Below are 16,775 nucleotides of genomic sequence, written 5' to 3'. Positions count from 1 at the left end.
AATAATAATAATAAACCAGTTCAAATTCCAACCAATTACAAATGCAGTATACAGATGACACATGCATGTTTGGACATCAAACTTCAAGTCATTGCTAACCCAATCATTAAAGCATAAAAAGAGATCATCCTCTCAAAACTAATCAACAAGCTTCAAGACCTAGGTGTCAATACCTCCTTGTGTAATTGGATTGTTGATTTCCTCACTTGTAGATCCCAGTTTGCTCTGATTGGTAACAGTATCTCCTTCATGATCTCCATCTGCACAGTTGCACCACAAGGCAGTGTGCTTAACCCCCTGCTCTATTCACTTAATACTTAATGCTGTGAGGCGAAACACAGCTCCAATGCCATACTCAAGTTTGCTGATGACACCACTGTTGTTGGTCAAATCAAAGGTGGTGATGAATCAGCATGCAGGAGGGAGACTGAAAATCTGGCTGAGTGGTGCCACAACAACTTCTCACTCAATGTCAGCAAGATCAAGGAGCTGACTATTGACTTCAGGAGGAGGAAACCTGAGGTCCATGAGCCAGTCCTCATCGGAGTCAGCGATTTTAAATCCCTCAACGTTATTTATTATTTCAGAGGATCTGATGTGGGCCCTGTGGAATTACGAAGAAAGCATTGTACTCTAATTCCTTCAAAGTTCACCGAGATTTGTCATGACATCTAAAATTTTGATGAACTTCTATAGACACATCATATCCTTGAATGGAAACACTAATCCCCTTCAACAAATAAGTCTATAAAAAGTGATGGATACAGCCCAGTCCATCACAGGTAAAACCCTCCCCACCACTGAGCACGTCTACATGGAGTACTGTTGCAGGAAAGCAGCAGTCATCATCAAGGACCCCACCAACCAGGCCACGCTCCCTTCTCACTGCTGTCATCAGGACCCACACCAGGAATTAGCCCTCCACCATCTGGATCTGAACCAGTGGGGATAACTTCACTCGTCCCATCACTGAACTGTTCCCACAACAATGGACTCACTTTCAAGGAATCTTCATCTCATGTTCTCATTAGTTAATGCTTATTTATTATGATGATTATTTCCGGGTTTTTTTTGTATTTACACAGTTTTCTTGTCTTTGCACATTGCTTGTTTGTCTGTCCTGTTGGGTGTCATCTTTCATTGATTCCATTTTGTTTTTAGGATTTACTGAGTATGCCCGTAACAACTTCAGGGTTGTATATGGTGACACATGTGTATTTTGGGGCAGGGCTTAATTTGTTGAACAAATGAAGGTAAATAAATTAGCTTAAACTGATCAAGCAAATGATGAAGTAAAGTAGAATTACCAAGAAAACTATTAGCCCCTCCTGCCAGGGTTTCTCTTCTCCCCCATCTTAAATCCTCCATTAATGACCTACAGAAGGAAGCCAACCTTTTACCCTGAAACTAGGTCACTATTTTATAGGTAGAATTTCCAGGTTAAATTGAAATTGAACAATACCTTTTTTCTGTTTCACATTTTTCATCAAACTCCACTTCAAATAATGTTGCACCCGGACAAACAAAAACAGTAGTTGCATGACTATTGTTTTCATAGTTGTGAGTAGATTCCATGCTCCACATCCTGAGAAACACTGGCTCCTCAGATTTCTCCAAGTTCTCACCGCCAAGCTATTAATCAAAATCAGAACAATTTGTTTTTGAAGCAGCTTCCATGCCACCCTGTTAGGCACCCTTATGTGGCATAAGCCAAAAGATTACACATAACTGACTGAAAAAATACATTGGATACAGGCATTACCTTGATAAAATCATCACCAGTTTCATTGCAGAGGATCTTCAACATCTTCGCCAGTGGAGCAAAAGCTTGCAGCAGATCACAGTGAGGGATTTCCAAGTTATAAAGTTCCAAAAGAAAGATTACCTTCAACAATAAAAAATGTTTGAAGTGTAACTGATGAGGAAAGCTGAGGGGAAGGAGTGGAGCAAATGGTAAATACTGGAAATTAAATTTAAAACAAAGTCCTGGAAATGCAACGATAAATTTTACCACATGGTGCAGCTTAGCAAGCTTTCAGAACAGCTGTAAGCCATATATCATGAATGGTGAGGCCCCAGGGCATACTTCATAGAACTGGTTAGGCCTCAGCTAGGATATTGTATGCACCACGGCAAGGACATGATTACACGGGTGAAGGCACAGAATGGATGCAATTATAAGAGCATTCAGGAGAAACTGAATAAGCAGGGTCTGTTTTCCTTAGAGCAAAGGGGATTGAAGGCTCTGACAGAGGGAAACAGAATTATGATGCAGATGTATAGAGTAGGTAGCAAAGAAATCCTTTCCCCATTGCACAGATGTACAAGGCTATGAAGTATAGTTTAAGATGAGGAGCAAGTTTTGAGGAAAATCTGAGGAAGAACTTATTTCCCATCCAGAGGGTGATTAAAATCTGGAACACAATGCCATAAGACACAAGAAAATGAGGCTTTGGCCCATCTAGTCAGCTCTGCTATTCAATTATGGCTAAACCCAATTTTCCTGCCTTCTTCCTATAACCTTTGATGCCTTTGCTATTCAAGAACCTATCAAATCACTGCTTTAAATGTAACCAATGACTTTGTCTCCATAGCCACTGGCTAAAGAAATTCCTCATCTCAATTCTGAAATGTCCTTCTATTCTGAGGCAGTGTCTTCTGTTCCCAGACTCCCTCTATTGAAAACATCCTCACCATGTACACTCTGTGCAGGTCTTTCAATGTTCAGTAGGTTCAATGAGATCTCTCCTCCTTCTAAACTCCAGCAAGTACAGGCCCAGAGGCATCAAACATTCCTCTTAAGTTAATTTCTTCATTTCCACAGCCTCCTCTGACTCACTCCAATGTCAGCACATTATGAAACCCAAAACTGCTCACAATACTCCAAGTGCAATATAACCAATGCCTTATAATGTCTCAGCTTTACATCCTTGCTTTTATATTCCAGTCCTCTCAAAATAAGACCATAGGATATAGGAGCAGAAGCAGGCCAATCGGCCCATCGAATCTGCTCTGCCATTCAATCATGGCTGATCCAATTCCCCTAGTCATCCCCACTCCCCTGCCTTCTCTCCATACCCTCTGACGCCCTGGCTAATCAAGAACCTATCTATCTCTGCCTTAAATACACCCAATGACTTGGCCTCCACAGCCGCTCGTGGCAATAAATTCCACAGATTTACCACCCTCTGATTAAAGTAATTTCTCCACATCCCTGTTCTAAATGAACATCCTTCAATCCTAAAGTCATGCCCTCTTGTCCTAATAAGGGAAATAACTTTGCCATATCTAATCTGTTCAGGCCTTTTAACATTCAGAATGTTTCTATGAGTTGCCCCCCTCATTCTCCTGAACTCCAGGGAGTACAACACATAGATGCCAGACTTCCTCATACAGTAACTCTCTCATTCCTGGAATCATTCTCGTGAATCTTTTCTGAACCCTCTCCAATGTCAGAAACTTCTCCTTTCTAAAATAAGGAGCCCAAAACTGCATGCAATATTCCAAGTCTGGTCTCATGAGTGCTTTATAGAGCCCCAACATCACATCCCTACTCTTATATTCTATACCTCTGGAAATGAATGCCAACATTGCATTTGCCTTCCTCACCACTGACTCAACCTGGAGGTCAACCCTTAGGGTATCCTGCACAAGGACTCCCAAGTCCCTTTGCATCTCTGCATTTTGAATTATCTCCCCATCTAAATAATAGTCTGCCCATTTACCTTCCACCAATGTGCATGACCATACACTTTCCAACATTGTATTTCATTTGCCACTTCTTTGCCCATTCCCCTAAACTATCTAAGTCTCTCTGCAGGCTCTCTGTTTCCTCAACACTACCAGCTCCTCCCTCCATCTTTGTATCATCGGCAAATTTAGCCCCAAATCCATTAATCCCATAGTCCAAATCATTGACATACATCGTAAAGAGCAATGGTTCCAACACCGACCCCTGTGGAACTTCACTGGTAACTGGCAGCCAGCCAGAATAGGATCCCTTTATTCTCACTCTCTGCTTTCTGCCAATCAACCAATGTTCCAACCATGCTAGTAACTTCCCTGTAATTCCATGGGCTCTTATCTTCCTAAGCAGCCTCCTGTGCAGCACCTTGTCAAAGGCCTTCTGAAAATCCAAGTACACCACATCCACTGCATCTCCTTTGTCTACCCTGCTTGTAATTTCCTCAAAAAATTGAGGTAAATTAGTCAGGCAACCATGCTCGCTTTGGCCTATCTTGTCATGTGCCTCCAGATACTCTGTAATCTCATCCCTAACTATTGATTTCAAGAACTTTCCAACCACTGATGTCAGGCTAACAGGTCTACAGTTTCCTTTTTGTTGCCTCCCACCCTTCTTAAGTAGCAGAATAACATTTGCAATTTTCCAGTCATCCGGTACAACGCCAGAATCTATCAATTCTTGAAAGATCATTGTTAATGCCTGCGCAATCTCTCCAGCTACTTCCTTCAGAACCCGAGGGTGCATTCCATCAGGTCCAGGAGATTTATCCATCCTCAGACCATTAAGCTTTCTAAGCACCTTCTCAGTCATAATTTCCACTGCACATACTTCACTTCCCTGATACTCTTGAATGTCCTGTATACTGCAGATGCCTTCCACTGTGAGGACTGATGCAAAATACGCATTCAGTTCCTCTGCCATCTCTGCGTCTCTCATTGCAATATCTCCAGTGTTATTTTCTACTGGTCCTATATCTATCCTCAACTCTTTTACCCTTTATATACTTAAAAAAGGTTTTAGTATCTTCTTTGATATGTATTAGTTGCCAGTTTCCTTTCATAATCCACCTTTTCCTTCCTAACGACCTTCTTAGTTTCCTTCTGCAAATTTTTAAAAGCTTCCCAATCCTCTATCTTCCCAATAGCTTTGGCTTCATTGTAGGCCCTCTCTTTTGCTTTTACTTTGGCTCTAACTTCACTTGTCAGCCATGGTACTGTCCTTCTTCCATCTGAAAATTTCTTCTTATTTGGAATATATATCTTACGCCTCCCTCATTTTTCACAGGAACTCCAGCCATTTCAGCTCTGCTGTTCTTTCTGCTGGTGTTTCTTTCCGGTCAACCTTGGCCAGTTCCCCTCTAATCCACTGCAATTTCCTTTATTCCGCTGAAATACCAACACATTGGAATTTAGTTTCTCCTTCTCAAATTTCAAACTGAACTCAATCACACTGTGAATCACTGTTCCTTGAGGGTTCCTTAACCTTAAGCTCTCTGGTCACCTCCAGATCATTGTACAATCCAGCACAGCCGATCCCCTGGTGGGCTCAACAACAAGATGTTCTAAAAAGCCATCCCTTAGACATTCTACAAATTCTCTCTCTTGAGGTCCAGTACTGGCCTGGTTTTCCCAATCCACTTTCATGTTAAAATCCCCAACAATTATCATGACATTGCCCTTCTGACACACCTTTTCCATCCCCTGCTGTAATCTGTAATCCACATTCTGGCTGCTGTTTGGAGACCTGTATACAACTGCCACTAGGGTCCTTTTACTCTTGCCATTTCTTAACTCAACCCACAGAGACTCTACACCTTCCGATCCTATGTCATCCCTTTCTAATGATTTAATATTATTTCTTATACACAGGGCCACACCAACCCCTCTGCTTACTAACTTATCTTTCCAATACACCGTATATCGTTGGGCGTTCAGCTACCAATGGCAGCCATCCTTTAGCCAAGTTTCAGAGATGGCCACAACGTCATACTTGCCCATCTGTAGCTGAATTTCAAGATTGTCCATTTTATTTCTTATGCTAACAATACATTTACCTTCTTTACTAACAACTCAACCTACAAGCTAACCTTTAGGGAATCCTGCACTAGGATTCCGATGTCACTTTGCACTTAAGATTTCTAAATTTGATCCCCGTTTTAAAAAGCCTATACATTTATTCCTTCTACCATGTGCATAACCCTACACTTCACTGCACTGTATTCTATTTGCCAATTCTCCTAATCTGTCCAAGTCCTTCTGCAGACTCCCTGCATCCTCAACACTGCCTGCCCCTCCATCTATCTTTACATCATCTGTAACTTGGCCAAAGCCATCAATTCTATCATCCATATTACTAATTAATTATTAAGGCATCCGTTAGTCTTGCGAGACCATGGATCTGCGCCTGGAAAGTCTTCACTCTCCAGGGCGCAGGCCTGGGCAAGGTTGTATGGAAGACCAGCAGTTGCTCATGCTGCAAATTATTATTACTGCTGTATATTACTAATATATACTGTGAAAGGTAGCAGACCCAATGCTGACCCCTGCAAAACAATACTGGTCACTGACAGCCAGCTAGAAAAGGTCCCTTTTATTCCCAATATTTGCCTCCTGCCAGTCAGTCAATCTTTCCTGTAAGACCATGGGCTCCTATCTTGCTTAGCAGCCTTAAGTGTGGCACCTTGTCAAAGGCCTTCTGAAAATCCAAGTAAACAAGAGCCACTGATTCTCCTTTTTCTGTCCTGCGTGTTATTTCCTCAAGGAATTCCAACAGATTTGTAAGGAAAGATTTCCCTTTAAGGAAACTATGCTGGCTTCCACCAATTTTATCATGACCCTCCAAGTACCCCAAACATTATCCTTAATAATGGACTCTAACAACTGAAATTAGGCTAACTGGCCTATAATTTCCTATCTTTTGCACCTCTCTGTTCTTAAAGAATGGAGTGACGATTGTGATTTTCCAGAAAGATCACTATTAATGCCACCAAAATCTTTTCAGCTACGTCTTTCAAAATCCTGGGGTGCAGTCAATCCAGTTCAGCTGACAGATATTCAGTTTCCCAGCACCTTCACTTTAGTAATAACGACTACATTCACTTCTGCCCCCTGACACTCCTGGATTTCTGGCGTAGTACTGGTGTCTTCTGTGGTAAAGAGTGACTCAAAATACTTATTCAGATTGTCTGCTATTTCTTTGTTCTTCATTACAACCTCTCCAGTGTCATTTTCCAGCAGTCTGATGTCCACTCCTTTACATTTTATGTGTCTGAAAAAAAACTTCTATGCTCTCGGACATTATTGGCTAACTTACCTTCATATTTCATCTTTTCTCACCTTACTGCTTTTTTAATTGTCGCCTATTGGTTTTAAAAGTTTCCCACTGATTTTTGCTATACTGTATGCCCTCTCTTTTGTTTTTATACTGTCTTTGACTTCCCTCGACAACCATGGTAGGCTCATCCCCCCTTTAGAATACTTCTTTGGGGTGAACCGATCCTCCCAAAAACTCCAGCTATTGCTGCTCTGCTGTCATCTCTGCCAGTGTCACCTTACCCTGCTGCAAAATTTCTCTTTTATACGTTCACATCTAATCAAATTCTCATTCAGTCTTCCTGGGCTGACCTGTAAACTACCTTCCAGAAGGAACATAGATAGCGGCAAGCATGGAAAATCACTTTTTCAACCATGATACTAATCTTAATCTTTACTAATGTTGCACCATTTAATAAAAATCTGTAATTTAGCATAATGATGTAAAAGTAATTTGAATGGTAGCAATACAATATAAAATAGAAAATGATAGTGAAATACCAGCTTTGACAACACCTCTTTCATAATTTAACAAATTATACATTGTAACTATTGAAAATGATATAAAAATTATTTTCTTATTGCATCTACTTGTCATTTTTAAATGTTGCGAAAACAATTAAAATGGGTTTCAGAAGGAATGGACTTTGCGTTCTTTGACTCACTTACCAGTTGTCTAGTCGCCATAGCAAGAAAGGAGTCATTTAGCTTTGCCGTGAGCTTATTCCCACTGCATTTCAGCATCAGGAAATCTAAGACATTAGATGCACTGGCAATGTGACGTTCGACATCTGTTGGACAATATTGTGGTCAATAATAAATCTGGTATTTCTGGTATCTATTCTCTATTTCAATGGAATGAATGCTACACTAATCATGTCAGATCCAGGACTAAATTGTTTCAAAACACGGTGCATTCTTTATATCACCAAACAAAAACCAAAATCCCATTGAATTTTAGGGGAGATCAGGAAACATCAGCTGGTGAATCAAATACCAACCATACGAAATTCCAGATATTCTGACGCATGGAATTATACCAGCTGGAAATAGGCCCTTTGACCCAACTCAAACAAGGTGCTAGTCTCATTTACCTTCTTCTGCCCCACATCCTCAAAACCTTCCCAATCCATACATTCGGAAATGTTTTTAAGAAGTTGTAATTGTAGCCGCCTTTGCCTTTTCTATTCTCCACCTCCCCCCCCCCCCCCCCGATTTTATAAACCTCCAAAAGCCTCCTTTGCTCCAGGGAAAACAGTCCGAGCCTATCCAGTATCTCTTCATAACTCAAACCACACAGTCCCAGCAACATCCTAGCGAATCCAGGTGGATAGCAGATCAGAGTTTTACCATAACTAATCAGAGTGTAGAGTATTTTAAATGACAGCTAACATTTCCTCAAGAGACATGAGACACTCGGCAGTCAACATAAAACTTTTCTACCATATCCATCATTTCTGGGATGGAAGTGAAGCAGTGACGGCAAATCAAACAAGACTACTCAATTTTTTTAAAAACTTAGAATATAATTAATGTAGAAACTGTATACAGTGACCCTGGTACACCTCACTGCTCAATTCAATTAGGTCAGATCAGAGACACATAGTGGAGATCCTTGCCATTTCCTCAGGTCACACAAGGGGCATTCCAGGGAATGTTTTATTTTAGAAGTGTATCATCAAATGAACTGTCTGTAGATAAGGAGAAACTTCTCACTGTCCTTCAAGCAATCCCACAAGACTGTTTAATTCTGTCAGAATCTCCATTAGAGCTCATTTAAAATCCTGCACTTCTGACAATACAATCATCCCTTGGTCTCGGTACCACACTTAAGGGTCATCTGAGATTATAGAGTGGACTTTGAAGCCACAAACATTTGATTTATTAGTCAAGGCATAACAAACTGAGTCTCTAATATATGCTAATTACATTCCAGTTATCAACAATAATTAATGCATTGGCTCACAAGTTCTGAATACAGACACAATTAAATGGAATGCCAAATCTAACATAAAATTACTCAGAGCATACAGTGTTCTCCTTCAACTGCAGCCTTAAGTCAACAATCTGCATGCCCTCCGAAGTAAGCACAATAAATCCTGTGTCATTAATCAAAGGAACCAATACTGAACACTAAATCTGGTCATTTTATCTTATTGCCTTTAGTGGGAGATGTATATTTCTCTGCATTAAACAATAATTTCAACATAATCAAAAGTAATCCATAAGTGACAAGGACACCCAAGGATGTGGAAGCCTTACATCAATACAAAACTTCTTAATATATTAATTCTGCTGTAAAATCCACCAAAATAACATTGGGAGAGTAAAATACAATTGCAACAAATCCTGGACTAAGTGATCAATACACAGTATTAGTTATTGATTTTAAAATGAAGTTATCTTGAGTTGAATTTTTTAATTTACTCTACTTCTTGGGCCAAAGACTCAAATTTTATCAAACAATGGAAGTTAAACTACAGGGTGAACTAACTAAGAAATACTATTCAAGATAGACATATTCTGAAATGTGGTTCAGATATCAAAGGGGGTTTTTGAATGATGGTCTTTGTTAAGCAGTTTCCACTGGGGCCAAAAGAAACAGAAGTGGAGTGTAAGATATGTAGCACGTACAGTTACGGAGAATTTCACTGGCACGTTGAACAGACAAGACATCACTTCCCTTCAGCTGCAAGTAACACCAGGAGAGGAGATGGCCTTGCAATGCCCAAAGCAGATTAACAAGAACAGCTTCATTCTTCCCAAATGAATTGTTTGCAACCATCAATTCACACTAAAAGCAAAAACAAATATTGTTAATCCAAATCCACCTTAACCAACCTGTCACCATATGCACTGATGCTTCATCAGCGGCTTTGACAGCTAATACAAGAATTTCAAGTAGTGAACAACAAGACAGAGATAAACTAACTTAAATCTCAAAAATTACAGAAGCTTGAAACCTGAAACAAAAACAGAAAATATTTGAAAACTCAGCAGGTTGGACAGCATCGGTGGAATGAGAAAGAATCAACATGTTGGGTATGTAACCTTCCATCGTTGGCTGTTTCTCTTGTAACAGACTTGCACATGGGGACTGAGCAGTATCAGATTTTCCCCTTTACTACCACGAGAAATTCTCAGCAACGGGCTGAGCAAGAACTAAAAGCAGACACCATGTGATAAAGGCAGCAAATGCAATGTCGGCATTTATTTCAAGGGGAATAGAATATAAAAACAAGGAGACGATGCCAACCCTTTATAAGACACTAGTCAGGCTACACTTGGGAGTATTCAACAGTTTGGGGCAGAATATCTCAGAAAGGATGCATTGTCATTGGAGGAGGTTCATGAGGATGATTCTGGGAATGAAGGGGTTAACATATGAGCAGCGTTTGACAACTTTGGGTCTGAACTCACTGGAATTTAGAAGAATGCGTGGGGATCTCATTGAAACCTACCAAATGTTGAAAGGACAGATAGGGTGGATATGAAGAAGATGTTTCCTACGGTGGGGGTATCCAGAACTAGAGGACACAGCTTCAAAATTGAGGGGTGACCTTTTAGAACAGAGGCAAGGAGGAATTTCTTTTAGCCAGAGAGTAGTAAATCTGTGGAATGCTCTGCCACAGACTGCGGTAGAGGCCAAGTCCATGCGTATATTTAAGGTGGAAGTTGATCGTTTTCTGATTGCTCAAAGCATCAGAGGATATGGCAAGAAGGCAAGTGTACGGGGTTGAGTGGGATCCGGGAATGTCAGAGCAGACTCAATGGGCTGAATGGCCCAAGTCTGCTCCCATGTCTTATGGTCTAATTGCAAGGAGACCAGAAACATTTCATAAAGATTATTAAGAGCAGACACTATCAAACAAATGCAGAATACTGTCATTCACATACAACTTAAGTAAACATCACCGTTGCTCTGTAAATAATTAATGCAATTTGTTCTTCTGAATCCTTCAGTGATTTGTGAAAGGAACCAAGTGTCTGAATATCCGCTACAAATTTATAAACCCAATCCATCCTAATCAAAGACAAGATAATGCTGGTCACAGTTTTCCGAAGACATCATTACCTGGCACAGTTGTAGGTGTGCTTTTATAATTTTGAGCTCAGGCACAAATAATTTGAAGTACAAAAGACCGTATGTAGAGTTCTTTTCCTGAATTTAACCGCAGATCTCAAATTGAAATTGAACTACTGAACTCAATCAAACCCAAACATGACTTCCCAATTCTTAAGCTCCATTCCCTGAACAACTAGCATGAAAGATCAACATACTAATGTTAGTTCATTACCTACTGTATCTACATATTAAATTTGACTCTTGCTCAGGGATACCACATCTCTCTAAAAACAATTACTCATCTCTCTCTGGAAAATTCTGTTTTTCTTGCTCTTCCTACAAAAACAAAACCTTAGTTTCCAAAATTGAGCTTCATTTTTCATTTTCTTCTCCAATCACTTAACCTTTCCAGCTTTCTACCACCTCCTCCATAAGGCTTAGTTTACCACCCTGGAATGTATTCAGTTGGCAATTTATTACCTCAGATGGGAAGAGGGAAGGGGTTAGAGAAGGGAGCAGGAAAACTACTAATTGCAACAATAAATGTTCATGAATGTACTATTTTAATCACTCCAATTTTTTAAAAAATGGTCAACTTCTTAATTACAGACAGATATCTATCTTATTTGCACCAATCATACACAGGGAACCAAACAGCATTTCTTTATAATAATAAAATTAAATAGCTTCATATTGCAAATATACTAATTTTTTGCCATAAAAGAAAACAATTTGGTCCAAGCTTTTTAAGTCTGTAAATCATTTGTCCTAGACATGCATACAACAAATATCTTACCTCCCGTTTTGCTACTAACAGCAAGGTGTCCATAACCATCATTACTGAATTAATATCAAACTCTGCAGGAACCCCTTTCTGCGGCAACTGCAGCAGCCCACTTGGGTCCTGGTTACTGAACCAGAAAATGAAATGGATTCAAGTCAATGGTTTAGTCTTGGTGAAAAATCGGTAAATGTAATACAGAAATACGCATCAAAATATACAGAATGGAAGAAATACCTGGTGGGTTACTATAAAGACTCAATCTAATGTATTCTTTGTGTCTTTGGTCAAAGAACAATACTGACTTACTCCTTGCATTTTATATCAGTGTCAAATAACTTTAATAAACAAAGTCCCATTACTGCACTGATCCTCAGAACACAAATAACTTGGTAATATAGAAAGGGGAGCATTTAATGGTATGGATAAGAAAGAATGCCAATGGAATTTTACAGCCACAGTAACGCAGACCAGTTCTATAGTATCATAGAATCCACAGATAGTGGGTTCTAACTACAATGAACTCCTGTTTATCTGGCATTTATACACCTGGAATTCTTATACCACTAAAGAGAAATTTCCAAGAATGTCATTTGATTTGTTACATTGTAATTCTATATTTTAAACAAATACTAAAATTATATATAGTTTAGCAATTTAAAGGTTGATGTATAGGAGCTTGAGCAATTCTCATTCAACCAGCATAATCACACTATCGGCTCATCCCTTTCTCTGTGGATCTCAAATGACAGTGTTTTACGATTCCTTCCAAATTGCAAAATAAATATGATAGTTTTATTACAAAAAATCCCAATAACTATAGAATTGGACAGGAAGGTGGTGAATGATTAAAAGAATTTCAAAGCAGTCATCCCAGCTAAGTTCAAGAACAATTCCTTAAGGATCCATTTGATGATGAAATGCACATTTCGTGTTTCTACTCCAAATTAACAAGATCTCCCACAGAGCTCTGCTCAAAGTAAGCAGGATGATGTACCATTCTGTGAGGTCCAGATTACATTACGCAAATTCTTTTAAAACAAAAATGATCTAATGCAACTTAAGCAAATTCTCTAAAGCAAGAATGGCCTAATTCGCAGTAAAAGATGTAATCCGAATTATAAACTTTTCAAGTCATCTGGAGTGCATTCTCTATGGATTAGAATGCTTTGCTAAGACCCTATTCAATGAGAACATAAAACCAAAACAGCAGGAACCAATGAGAATATCTTTACAAAACAAATCTGCAAAGTGTTCCAATGCCAATGCAATGTCTGAGCAGATACACCTGGGAAGTATGGGAGAATATGGAGGGGGAGATAGAAAACGAAAGCTTACATGAAAGTGGTGAGGATATGCTGCTAGAAAGCAGGTGGTGTCTTAAAGGAGAACCAGACATCAGGCTTTGGGGTAGAGGTCTCCAAAAAGAGGGAAGGGGCCTTTTGAGGAGGGCCACTGGTTTGAACGGACTATGAAGTGGAATGATAAAAAAAAATGAAGAAAGAGGGTGTGCAAGTATTCAGACACTGAGGTGTTTTTGAAGAAGTTTGAAGAATAGCTAGATAATTATGCAGCAGGAGAGACTTCCAGTTTACTCAGAAGTAATGGAATGTGTTGTATCCAGACAACAAAGCAAATCAATTATAGGACTTATCACAGTGTGGGACAGAGGACTGTAATGCAATGGACAGAGACACTCTTCCTGGAGCACGAGACTACACAAGGAAACGATGATGCACACAGATAAGGGCGGTTTCAAGGGAAAGAATTAAAACATTCATAGACATGGGAGGCTAGTAAACAAAAATATTGCAAAAAAAATTAAAGCAAAAAAGACCCCAAATTTATCTGAAATTAAATTTAAGAATTTCTTTATACCTTTTCTCATTCTGACAATTTCTTGTAAGTTCTCTGTGCTTGAGCAGGTTTAACTTGGCAGACACTCACCAAGCAGACTCCCCAGTTGTAGAGGGTGGGAAGCTTGTGCTGCCTCTTTGTATTATTGGAGAGCAGGTCTCCTAGGGATAGCACTTAACTGATCTGAGCCCACACTCAGGAACAGCCCAGTTATATTCTACCTGCAGGCAGAGCCAGGTGTTACTTCAGCTCATGTCTGCAAATTAGCTACTATATCCTTAAATATTACAGCCAACTGATACTTCTGAATGTAAAACAGTCAGATGTCCGAGGTCATGAAAAGGTACAACGATTCTTGTTAAAGCTCACCTGAAGTAATGACACAGGGACTGGAATGTAATTGTAGCAGAATGAGGTTGAGATGGCTCAGTGATTGTTTCCTGCAAAGGTAAAGAACACAGTTAGGAGCCTTGGTCATAGATTAAGCTACAAAACTGCAATAAACCAAAGAAATGCAAAGCCCAATTGGTAATTGAGTCTTACCATCATTTTAAAAAGTTGATTTCGTCGAGTGTTTACATCTGGAAAAAAGATGGCAGCTCCACTAAGGATGGTATTTACTGCTTCCTTCTTCAACAATCCAGAAACCACATCATCTTTCTTACCATCCACTACTGCTTAGAGAAGAGGCAATAATAAAGTTAGTCTTCAGATTACCAACAACTCTACAATCGGTGCTGAGTAACAGGACATCAATATCCCAGTCATGTTTAGTGTAGAACGTGTGAATAAGTATGTTTCTATGAAATGAGTCGCCCAGTCTCACACTCAAGATACACCACAGGCATTCTTACATAAATACTTAGGTCCACGAAGGGAAGTGGAAAAGGCAAACAACTGAGGTCAAAGAACGACCAATCCGACAACGAAACAGAAAATGATGGGAACACTCAACAGATCAGGCAACATCTGTGGAAAGGGAAAGGTAGCATTTCAGGTGGGTGACCTTTCACCTGATGAGAGATCATTGACCTGAAACATTATCTTTTTCTCTTTCCACAAATGCTACCTGAATTGCTGATTGTCTCCAGCACTTTGCTTTGGGTTAAAAAAACTAACTTCATCCTTTACCTTCACAAAGATACACATAGAGGTCACGAGCAGATTCTGTATCAATAGGCTGTTTCCTCTCAGTGCCAGGCTGTACTCTGTCTTGTGCTTTCTCAGACTGATGAGATCCGGACAGTAGCACCAAGCAATTCTGAAGAAGTTGCAATAAAATAGTCTGTGCTTGGAGACACTCTAATTCTTGACTACAGGACAGAAAAATAATAAACATTACATTCCTTGTTATTTTTCGTTCAATAATAATAGCTCAAAATGTACATCCAAACATTCCCCACTCCTGCCTCACTGCCTAGCTCATACCAAATTTGATTCAAAGTACTACCAAATACTGTTTCCAAGCTTTGTCTCTGAATTATCTACTTTCTGCTAACTGAATATTCATTGAACCTCTGCTACAATTCTGATATTGTATTTTACTATCATGCAATCAAAATCTCAATAAACATTTAAAATTTAAAAAGACTAACAGATCCTTAAGCAGTATTCTAGCTCGAAAATAGGATTACTGTGGCAGAACAGCATCTAACAATGCTATTCCCTTGGTTGACCAGATTTTGTGATGGAATAGTGTTCGCTCTTCCAATGATTCATACTGAAGCATTTCACAGAATTCCACTGAGCCACCATTTATCCTGACTACTTTCTACTATCTCAGATAAACTAACATTACTTTGAGGAGCAGGAGAGTTCCCTTGCTCTGTCTTCTTGGGCAATACCTTAAGATCAAGGATGTCACAGCCAAAATACATTTATTATCAAAGTATGGGTACTTTATACAACCTTGAGATTCGTCTCCTTACAAGCAGCTAGGTAGTCTACAACACACATACTTTGATAATAAATGTACTTTGACATCCTTGATCTTAAGGTACTGCCCAAGATAACAGAGCAGGAGTACTCTACTGCTATTCAAAGAGTCTGAAGAGACTGACGTCACCAATCTGGATACAAGCTAGTCATCCACAAATGAGGCAGCGAGTTTAGGCAGATAATTTCTGAGTCGGTGTGGGCTCCTTCCTCTGAGCTTCTACACTTCCAATACATGGTCATATTTCTCAATACCACTCAAATTCTCCTGTGAAATTTTGAGCAGCAATGGGTCAGGAAATCCAAGAATCAGAAGGACTTTGCATTTATTCAAGACAGCTTCAAGTACATCATTGAATTTGTTCCTCTGTCCACATGGTAACCTCCTGCAACAGTGCTCAGAACACCTAAGAGGTGGTTCCCAAGTTGCAAGGGAAAGGTCCAGATTCGTCACCGTTTAGCCGTGAATGCTCTTTGTCAGATGGGTTTGCTGTACAAAGGATCAGGTTGGTAGAGGACCTGTGACTTGGGATTTTTGGTGCAAGCCCCAAGTTCTCAGATACTTGAGTAAACAAGCAGAGGATAGACTAGAGCCAGGCCCCCAAGCTTCATCTGCATGCCACTGCTTGACCTTTGTTCCAGAGTGCCTTTATCCTGGATTGAACAGTTCCTATTAATTCTGATGGTTAGCTCACCCCTCATGGGAATTAGGTTGGAGACGAGGTGCAGCTTCGAGGAGAGAAAGACTGACAAAACGTGCAACAGTAATGATACAGCTTTCTTTGAGCACGGTTATAGGAGCCATGCATCTATTTTCTGTCCGTTGGAGACTTGCATCTATTTTCTGTCTTTATTGTATTTTTGGCATGCTTATTAAGGTAATATGTCATGTGTTAGAAGCTAATGTATAGTATCATTACATACTCGTGCTTTGTCCTAGTTGTTTAGTCCAGCTGAGAGGGGTTGAGCCACGGAGAATGAGTTTCTTTTGTTGATTGCTAATTTAGTTAGACCGCTTAAATACGTACAGAATGCTAACTTAGTTTGACCACTTACTACGCTAATTGGAATGCTAACTAG

The 16,775-nt window shown here is 39.7% G+C and overlaps 1 protein-coding gene across 3 annotated transcripts in view; it reads right to left on the bottom strand.

Annotated features, from left to right (window-relative positions):
- zzef1 (zinc finger, ZZ-type with EF hand domain 1) overlaps positions 1–16,775 on the bottom strand; it is a 261,590-nt gene that overhangs the window by 186,867 nt on the left and 57,948 nt on the right. For all 3 annotated transcript variants that reach the window (XM_072243417.1, XM_072243419.1, XM_072243418.1), the window contains exons 15-22: positions 14,892–15,073; positions 14,304–14,434; positions 14,130–14,200; positions 11,919–12,033; positions 9,691–9,850; positions 7,726–7,847; positions 1,763–1,885; positions 1,463–1,632 (exon numbers count right to left, since the gene is read on the bottom strand). In XM_072243417.1, the coding sequence (XP_072099518.1) occupies positions 1,463–1,632; positions 1,763–1,885; positions 7,726–7,847; positions 9,691–9,850; positions 11,919–12,033; positions 14,130–14,200; positions 14,304–14,434; positions 14,892–15,073 (1,074 nt within the window). The remainder of the gene's footprint in view (positions 1–1,462; positions 1,633–1,762; positions 1,886–7,725; positions 7,848–9,690; positions 9,851–11,918; positions 12,034–14,129; positions 14,201–14,303; positions 14,435–14,891; positions 15,074–16,775) is intronic.

The sequence above is a fragment of the Mobula birostris genome, chromosome 25 (genome assembly GCF_030028105.1).
Source record: "Mobula birostris isolate sMobBir1 chromosome 25, sMobBir1.hap1, whole genome shotgun sequence".
Lineage (NCBI taxonomy): Eukaryota > Metazoa > Chordata > Chondrichthyes > Myliobatiformes > Myliobatidae > Mobula > Mobula birostris.
The sequence above is the reverse complement of the archived record's forward strand: the minus strand, read 5'-3'. Positions and strand labels throughout refer to the sequence as shown.